This window comes from Grus americana, chromosome 1 (genome assembly GCF_028858705.1).
Source record: "Grus americana isolate bGruAme1 chromosome 1, bGruAme1.mat, whole genome shotgun sequence".
Taxonomy (NCBI): Eukaryota; Metazoa; Chordata; class Aves; order Gruiformes; family Gruidae; genus Grus; species Grus americana.
In genome coordinates, this window is record NC_072852.1 from 202081040 (window position 1) to 202090807 (window position 9768).

The following is a 9768-nucleotide window of genomic DNA, read 5'->3' on the forward strand; positions in this document are numbered from 1 at the left end:
GAAGTGTCTCCAGAGATACCATATTCACATGCATGTGAGCAGAGAAGTGCTGGAGGAGGAGTGTGGGAGAGGCATGCCCGCCTGCGAGAGGACACGGGCTGGTCCCGCCAGAGCAGCACAGCGTACCTTGCCTGTCTTGCTCAGGGCAACGGGTTGTATTAGTAACACAGATACTGGTAATTTGTCCTGCTTTTCTTTCCTGACAGAACATAGTTTTATTGGTGGGGGGTTTTTTGGTGGTTTTTTGTTTGTTTGTTTTTTGGTTTTTTTCACTTAGCTTCAGCACACGAGCTATTAATGAACGTGTCATGCCAGCAGAGCTGCTTCGTTAACTGGGCTCCAGGCAATCCAGTCCAGACACCAGCTCCTACCAAACTGCATCGTGTGGAATGTCTTTGGGTTGTTTAAGTAATACAGCAAATACAAATGACAAATTAGGATGAGATATTGAACCTGAACTTTGCATGGGGATTTTTCAGCCCAAGAAAATAACACTGTATCAGAATGGTTTTATGTTCTTTCTCCCTGTTGCACTTATTGGGAGATGATATCTCAAAATGCTACAAGGAGCAGAAAGAAAGAGGTGTGATAAAGGCATCAATTTAGGTTTAAAACATCTTCTGTACCTAAGTGGAAGACACATGATGACACTAAGTAATTTTTAGGTCTATTACCTTATTACAGATGACAGAGGTGCATTTAGACAAATCTGAATGAGCAGACAAGCAATATTCAGAGAAAAGGGGAATTGGGTGCTTAGACAGTAGTTGTTTTTTGACAGGCCTTTGTGATGAACCAGGAAAAAAATAGCTGCATAATGAGACTTTGGAATATGTACTACAACTGCAATCAAGACACAGATTTTAGCAAGACGTTGAAATCATAGCACTTTCTTGGTGTCTTGTTCTTGTGAAACCAGATGTCACTTGTACAAATTTGAGGCCTGGAAACACCATGAGAACAGCAAATGATGCTGGCTGCTTTCTTGATACAATCAATTTTTAAATATACTTCAAAATCATACCAGAGAGAAGAAAAATGAGAGATGATGTTTTATTCCTTCTATTAAGACGCTTTGATATTGTTATTCCCTGAAAGGGGAAGAAGAAACCCTGTCCTCCCCCAGGAAAGCCAGGTGCATAGACACTATAGCGTAGACAGAAAAACTCCAACCACCTTTGCCAAAATGTTCTGGTTGAAGTGTGTTACTGAAATGGTTAGGAAAGCTCCAGGTGGCTGTCAAGAGCAGCAGTGCTGGAGCTGATCCCTCTGCAGACCAGGGAGTGGGTGGCCTCCCTGAAAATGTGTCCTTTCCTCTTCTTCTGCAAGGCCACCTCCAGACCTTGGCGAGGGATCAGCATCTTCATGGATGTACAAAGGAACCTGCTCCAGGTATTGGCAAACTGGCCGGGGTGTGGTGTTGTCCCTCCACTCTTCTTTCCTAGGGACAGCAGCATTTGAAATCCACAGAAGAGACTGATTATTCCTAAAACAGCTTCTGAAACCTGCCTAGGGAAGGCAGCTGCACTCCATGGCAATGTCCCTGCAAACACCATGGTGAAGCTGGGCAAAGCAGGGAAATTTCAAACACAGCAATGAGCACTAGAAAGGATGCATCTGAAGTCATGGCTGAGGCTGATCTCTATTTTTGCTAGAAAATCAAAGGGAAGGTGTGAAAGTTTAAGGGATAGAAAAGAAAAAAAGGAGAAAATATTCAGGCCAAAAGGAATGAAGGACGATACCGGTTTGCGTCAGTAGAGAGTACAGCCCTTTTTTAATCACTGGACTTTCCTGAGGTAAGGAATTACATCAATTCATCTTGAAATGACACTTGATAAGGGGCCAAGTGTCTACTATAATCTCATTTAATAAACTGTTCAGCCCACTTAAATATGCTTTCTATCTGCTTTATCCGCTGGAAACATACGCTTTAGCAATTCATTAACCTCCCTTCTAATTATGTGGATATAGGCAACACTCTCCTGTAACCCTATAGAACCACAACACAAGAAATTTTGTTCTATTGCTGAAACTACATGTTTGTTTCTGAAAAGAGACACAGAAAGGTCAGAGGGATGTAGCTGTTTGTACCCTCCCTTGGATTTACTGAAATAATTACTTGCTTGTTCAGAATTAGCCATTAGTTCAGTAAGGATTTTATTACAGGTCAAAGACACGCTTGTGGAAGCAAAAAACAAATCTCCTACTAAAATAAAAAATAACAGATAACATCAGATACAGTATTTCTACTTCAAGGAAAATATAAATAACTACTTCATTAAAGATGTTCTCAGAGGAAATAAGCTGGCTTGGAAGAGCTCTGAACTTTGGGGACATTTGCTCAATGTGGAGCCAAGTTCAAACTTTACGGCGCTGGAGATGTTTTATCCTTGTTCTGAAGGGAATGTGGTGGGCTCAGAGGATGAGAATGCTGGTGAGTGTAAAACAGCTTCTAGGCTGCAATGTCTCCCAGTGCAGTTTACTTTCCAGTTTAGACTGGAATCCAACGCTTGCTGCTTTTAAGTTTCTGGGGCAGTTCTGGGGCTGACTGCTGTCATGAAGGTAGTTTGTTTGAAACGCCCAGTGCCTAGAGGTGAGTTCATGCTGTCTGACACAAGCATTTTGCAAGGCTTTGAAAACAGCTATTTTCTAACTTAAGTATTAATTATTTCAGCTCATATGATCTATAGGCAATTTTAAATCCACTTGTTTCAGAGTCTGTAAAGTGCTTTGTACCACATGTATCATGTGTCAGTGATGTCCAAAGGCTGCTAATGCACTGGGGGAACCAAACCTTGGAAAGAAAATGGGGAAGAACAAAATGTTGTGTGTCTTCCTTCAGTACTCCTAGGTGAAACACTAGAAAAATTTCCAAGGGTTTTTTCATCCTGCTCTATTTTATTACTCATATTTATCCTCTCACTCCAGGAATGGTGTCCCAGGTGTTGTGACAGCTGGGGGACAGGCCTATGACTTCTAAGAAGTGCACTGTCACCTCACTAGCACATGAAGAGGATGCATGCAAATGTGTATGCTCAAATTGCAACAAAGATTAGAGCATGGACCATCCTTCTGCTCCTTGGTTGCACAGTGCCTACTGCCACAAGCGTCCTGCCTGGTTCATTACTGGGGTTTTTACATATTAGATCTGTCACCAGAATAGACAGTTAAAATACAACAGAGCTCCTCTGATAGTACGTGGACTATCAGATGCAAATAATAAAATGTGAAGACAGCTCTAAGCAGCTGTCACATCAGTGCTCCTGTTCACATGGCCCTGCATTATGTGAATGAGGAGTTTGAAGAGAAAGAATGAAGCTTGAGAGAAAGAAGGCATTGTCCTGTGTCTAGCGTAGAAAGAGGATTGAGTAGAAAGTTCTCCATAAAAATCTGGTGTAGAAGGAAGCATGGGAGCAGTAGGAAAGCCGTGCTGAGCCCTGATGAGAGAGGACCAAGGACAAAAGGAGGTCTATCTTTGCAGACTTGCTCTGAACTGATGTGAACATGGTGCTGCCTCTGCTCTGGACTGGGTACTGGATAGCTATGATGAGCGTGGTGCTGGACTGGTAACACTGCTGAGAGGTGATGGCTGTGGCTGCAGGCTCAATGCCCGTTAACCACAGCAGCAGAGCTAGCTCACAGCTGTCTGTGGATGACATGGCAGTACACCCAACGAAATGTTCCTGTTGAGTGCATGGCTAAGCTGTGTAGAGACCTTTGTGGTTTGTACTTTGTTTGCTGGACTGTAAATGACATTTCATTGCCTTTACTACCAGTTCCCTTAACAAAGATTTTAGCTTGAGGACATTCCCTGTTGCATTTCGTTACTGTAATGTAACTCCATTGGCTCTTCTCTGACAGAATCAGTCCATGTGGAGCAAATAACCAGGACTTTCTGAGGAGGAAAGCTGATTGCTTGCTTGGGTAGAACAAGGCCACCATCCCTTCACAGCTGCGACACACTGTTTACAGAGGCGAACCCTAGGTGCTATATTTTAGACCCAGCCCCCATCTTCCAGATGCTCAGAATCATATATGTATGAATAACTGACATTACTACATTAACAGTGATTGTTGTACATAACCTACATATTTTGGGGAAGTGTTGCTGTGAATGTCTTCACATAAAATTTTGAGCGCCACACTCTGCCCAGCAAATGAGGGAAGAGTGGATGCTGCTTTACAGCAAAAGTGCCTAAAGGCAAAATAGGCATGAAGTGAGGAGTGTAAGATTGAACATCTCAACCAGCCCTTGCTGTGCATCAAGGTAAATAACTGCACAAGAAGCAGGACCATTATTGAAAAACCTTGGGTTTCCATCTGTTATTTCATTCAGGTTTTCCTGAGATGAGAGAGGCCACACGCTGCTGTGAATGGACGGAAAGCGAGCACTCGACATGAGCCTTGTCACTGTGTGGTGGACTGCAGCAAGCCCTGGGGTTCCCTGTGGTAGTGACATACACAGTACAAAATCTGACATTAATCAAATAATTAATTTGAAGGAGTAGCGGACATGGATTTCTCTTCCAGCATTTCACTTAGATCTTCTCAGCCCAGGATATTTGTTATTCAAGAGGACCTGACATTGCATTTGGATTCAGCCCAGTCAAGCATTTTTGTTACAATGGGGAGGGCTAAGACCTGAGCGGGAAGACCATGAAATGACTCCTAAGACTAGTTCTCTTGCAGGAACCACCTGTGTTGACGGAACGTCTCTTTCATGTTTAATGCCATGTAAAGTGCTGTGTATAGCAACTCGCTTAACTGAATGAGTAATATGAAAGTGATATAATAATACAAAGGTAATATAAAAACCTCTTGAGACATTCATGACAAGAATCTCATGGTTTTTGTCTCAGTGTATTTAGACTGCCCTAGGGTAACCTTTTTTTCTGGGAGAAAAACTGAGTTATGAATTTTCCTACTATAACTAATTGTAAACAGAGATTCCCGTTACAGAAAACCAAGCTACCTCAAGAGCGCCTTTATCTCTTAAAATTGGGTACCCACCCATGAGGATGTGTGCCCTTGCTGCCAGCTCATGTACTCAGTGGTTCTCTTTTGATTTTAGATCTGGAGGTCTCCTGAGATAATAGATGGCTCTGTGGGGCTTACCGGTATAGGAATGGAATGAGATAAGTACTTGGTGACTGACCAAATGGGCAATAAAAATACAGCCACCTGGAGTTCCAAAACCCTGTTTACAAAGGCTAGGTGGAAAGGGTTAAAGATGCTTGTAAATATACCTGTTGTCAGGCTTCTCCTGGCTGCATGCCAACTGGCAGGCAGTCCGTATGGATGCATAAGGGCAAACAATGGCACTGTTAATGCTTCGGAAACCACTGGAACATCTGGACTCCCAGCAGGGATTAAACAAAGGTAACACTGAATTAGCTGTGTCTGTGTGTTCAGATAGTCAGTGTGTGCACAGAAACTATCAGCTCACAGGTGCTACTGAGGAGTGCTCCCAATCTTCCTGAGCAAGAATTACTTATCAGAGAGAATACCAAAGTGAGCAAATTTCAAATACATGAGTGTGGGAAATGGCTATGAACTTTCCAGAGTTAAAGGTGTTCTCCTTGCCTCCTATGTCTTTCTCAGATTTCTGCCTTTTCTTTGTACTCTTGGTACTGAGGAAAGGGTTCGTTGTTGAAATCTTTGCAATTTGCTCTGGAGCTCTCCTCATCTTTGCTGTTTGTTCCTTTCCTTCCCTTCCCGAGTCCTCCCTGCACATGAGGACCTTCATACAACTCTCCAACCAACTTGCTCCTGCACAATACCCTGTGAGATATGGGTTTGTGGCTACTCCCTGTCCCATACCTGTTATCGTGGTCAGAGTCCTCACACGTGAGGTATTGCCTACAGCCCCAGAAAGCAGGACAAAATATGAACTCCAGAGAGGAGCTGAGCAGGAGGTCTTGATGCTGAAGGAGGTGGTGGTGGGTTCGGGAAAGGTACCTATATGATTGTACCTTTCTGACTTCACTGCATGTGAATTACTGAAGTCTGGGAAACAAAAATCCTCAGGGTGCCTCATTTGCACCAGGCACCTGGAGGTGTTGAGATGCTGTGCTGAGCAGGCTGGAAGGAGTGACATGGAGCTGGGGCCAGGAGCTGTACAGTGTATTTGACCTATTCATGGATGAATGAATGTAGGATAGTCATTCCTCTACATCCAAGCATTACAATGGAGACAGGGTGAAGAGTCTCCTTCCTCTCCTTTGAAACCATGGTTCCTGCCAGGGCAGGTGATTGGTCTTCTCCTCCTTCACTGTCCAGCCCTTACAGTCCTGCCTCCTGCCTCACCTACAGGCATGGGCATCCTCTGTGCTCCAGGAAGTTGTTAGATTATAAATTTGTTATAAAGCCTAACCACAATGAACACAAAGACTCAGCGAGAATCAGAGGGGCGATATCAGGTGGAGCAACTAGTGACCTCAGCAGTTCCAAAAGAGCTCCAGACCTGCTCCCTGTGATTGGAGGAGAGCGATCAGCCCCAGGCCCCCAGAGAACCCCACTGAAGAGTCATTGGGGCCATCCCCTCCCAAGAAGGTCTTGCAGACTGCTGAGGGTGGGTACCTACAGGGGTGTGGAACTCACGGGGGGCTGCAGGGAAAAGCATTCGGGACATTGTACAACTTCTCATGAGGTGTTTTAAGGTGGTTGTGGGAATGTGCAAGATTTCTTATGGGATATTTAGGGGAAGGATCAAAGGTGATTCTGCAGGGGGAACCATTGTAAGGGAAAAGGTGATAAAGGGGCTAGCCCTGGGTAATAGCTGGCTGGTCAGTACACTTGTCTGATAAAGCCCTGCAGTTGATCACCACTATCCTGCAGTCTTACTAAATATTCTTATGTAATGATGTAAATAATTATTTACTGCTACTACTACTTACTCTTACATCCTTGCCATCCACCTTCTGTGTGGGCACACCCTCTGTTCTGACCCCGTGTGAGAGACCACCAGCGACCTTCAAGCCAGACTAGTGGGCAGCAGCACGAGAGCCGAGTGCCGGCAGCTGGAGCGCGAACACGAACCTCAGAGGCTGGAGGGTGCCGGTGCCAGCACCTGGGGAAACCAGGGCCCGAGGCCAGCTCTGGGGCAGACTGAGTAGCTAATGCCAGCTACCGGAGAGACCCATTTTCCATGTGTGGGTACATATTTCACTAGAGGACAGCTGGAGAGGAGCAGTACCTGCCATCCATGCTGTTCACGTGTGTGAGTCTATGTGAGTGCAGGCACTGCAAAGTAGCAGTGTAAGGGCACTCCTCTTTGTGTTCATCAGTGGCTGGATGTGTGTGTGTGTGTGCACGCACATGTGCACCTCCTGGTAATCCATCCTCAGCCTCACTGGAGGCTGGACCTGGGAGCAAGGACCTGCAGCAACCTCACATCCACTGGACGGGAGCAGGAGAAAACCCCCTGGGTGCTGTAGCCACAGGATCTGGCTACCCTTTACAAAATGTGATGGAGAAAAATGCACACTGCTCCTTGCACAAGGACAGATTCAAGGTTTAATGGTGGATCACTTTGTAGATGCTGACGTGGAGTGTGCTGTTGACCTCATTCACAGCAGAAGACTCTCATGTCGTTGAGAGCTGTGTCGTCCCCCTTTCCCTGGGGTTCCTCCACCTTTGTCTGGAGCCCACAGATGGCCCCGGAGGTGCAGCTGTGGCTCCATGGGCCAAAGTGTCCCCCTGAAAGTCCCCAGCCCTCCAGCTTTGTCCCATCTGAGCAGGCGAACCTCACATTGTTGGCTGCTGTGTCGTCACGCAGGTGCTGCTTTTCTTCCACACGCAGTGAGAAGGAAACCAGCTTGTCGTTGGGGCAGAGCTGGGCCCTGGTCCAGTTTCCCCACCTGCCAGAGAAGAAAACAACTCACCAAGATGTGTTCAGCCTCTGCTGTAGGTCCTGGAGCAGGGGACCTACACAGGGATAGTGGGTTTCTACGAGCACCTGTTTCACTCTGCTTCCCCATCACCCCCTAGATGCTTGGCCACCATCAACCCTGGGCTGCCCTGGACCCCTTGGGAATTTCAGCTGCATGCTTTGTCCCTGTTACTTAATAACGATGTCTTTTTTTTTCAAAGTAAGCATTTGAGGAAAAGGAGAAAGTACAGGTTTAAGATCTGCATATTTTGACCTCTCCATCTTTCAAAGTACTGTTCCCTTCCATCTCTACCCTAAGACCTTAACACTTAGTGGCCAGGGGGACTTCACCCACCTCCTCAAGTGGGGTGGGGAGCCACGTTCACAGGGGGTGCGTGTGCCTATGGAGAAACCATCGCACGGGTTTTCCTTCATGCTGCCCTGAAGCTGCTGCCCTGAAGGAGGATGAGAAAGTGAAGACTACTCACCAGCCCACGGAGGACTCGATGACTGTTCCATCTGTGCAGAGCAGGCGGATGCCATTCAGAGCCGTGTCATCGCCGAGCAGCCAAAATCCCTGGTAGGACTCCACCTTAGAAGAGGGGAAGAAAATGGGAGACGTCAGCACCTTCCCCCATTTAAAAGAATAGATGAGGCGAGCCCTCATGAGGAGGGCTGGTAGGAGGCTCTGGGGACAGCCATACACAGGTAGTACTGCAGAGCAGGGCTGTGAGGCAGCTCCACGGCATTTCTCAGGGAGCCCGTTTTGCTGTTGCCCACCTCTGTTTTTTTCCAAACTGTGGAGCAGAAGCTCTGGACACAGGAATGCTTGGTGGCTGCTGGGTCATGCTCACCCTCTCACCATGCGCTGTGACACCCAGAGCTGGAGTGCTGGCAGGTGGGAGTTGTCCCAGCCCCTCGGGAACGGGCTCTGCAGTACCGAACCCAGGTCTTTTCCTACCCCATGGACTCCTCTGCTAAGAAGTCACTTGCTGGCAGAAAGCCTGGAAAGCTACTCTGCGCTAGAGATTTCTTGCTGATAAGCCTGCATGAGCGATGCAGATACAATGCAAACTGCTGTGATAGGATGAAGTGTTGTGGCCAGCCCTGCTGAGATCAGAACAAAATAACATCATTTCACATCAGGGGTTTTCGCCACCCCAAAGAAGGAGTGAAAACTTACCTTCACTTCAAATCCCTTAGCGTAGCCGCTGGGGCAAAATTCTTGGTGCCCCCAAGAGCCCCAGGGGCCTCCATTGGGCACCGAGAGGACAGACTCATATTTCCGTGCCTCCATGCCCCAGACACAGCAGGAGCCCAGCAGGCAGAGGATGGTCGGGATGAGAAGCTGCATCTCAGGAGACCTGCTCAGCGCCTCGCTGGATGGAGGTGATGACATGGGGGAATTTATGAGCCAGGAGAATGGGTGGGAGTCGTTGGGGAGCGTCAACAAACCCCACAGGGAGTGCTGGTTGTTGCTATGTACTCCTCCTGTTGACTGCCTGTCCCTCGGTGGTAGGGCCACCCTTGCCAGGCGGGAGGGGTGTCACCAGTGTGTGCTGGCCGGGGCGCTTGCAGGGCTGTGACAATTCGTGGACGTGAGGGAAGGGAAGGGGGCAGAGCTGGGACCACTGCCTGAGGGGGTGCTGTGGTTTTGAGGAGGGTCCTGGCAATGCTGCAAGGAGGGTGTTGGAGAGAGGGAGGTGGGAAGAGGAGTGGTGGACTGAGAGGGGGAGAAACCTCTGAGGGTGATGAAGAAAAACAGAGGTGGAGGGGTTTCAGGGTCCTTTGCCCTGTCGGAGTCCTCACTTGCTTCCTCTCCCTCACTTTCCTTCTCTCCTCACTGTCTCACTGAGGTTAAAGAAAGTGCCTGCACTGGAAGCTATTGCATTTTGCTG

The 9768-nt window shown here is 47.3% G+C and overlaps 1 protein-coding gene across 1 annotated transcript; it reads right to left on the reverse strand.

Annotated features, from left to right (window-relative positions):
- Positions 1-7558: 7558 nt before the first annotated feature.
- LOC129207725 (vitelline membrane outer layer protein 1-like) lies at positions 7559-9394 on the reverse strand. The gene is made up of 3 exons (XM_054829050.1): positions 9054-9394; positions 8359-8462; positions 7559-7859 (listed from the first exon to the last, which is right to left on the reverse strand). The coding sequence occupies exons 1-3, from the start codon at positions 9267-9269 to the stop codon at positions 7565-7567; spliced, it is 615 nt and encodes a 204-aa protein (XP_054685025.1). The 5' UTR covers positions 9270-9394; the 3' UTR covers positions 7559-7564.
- Positions 9395-9768: the final 374 nt, after the last annotated feature.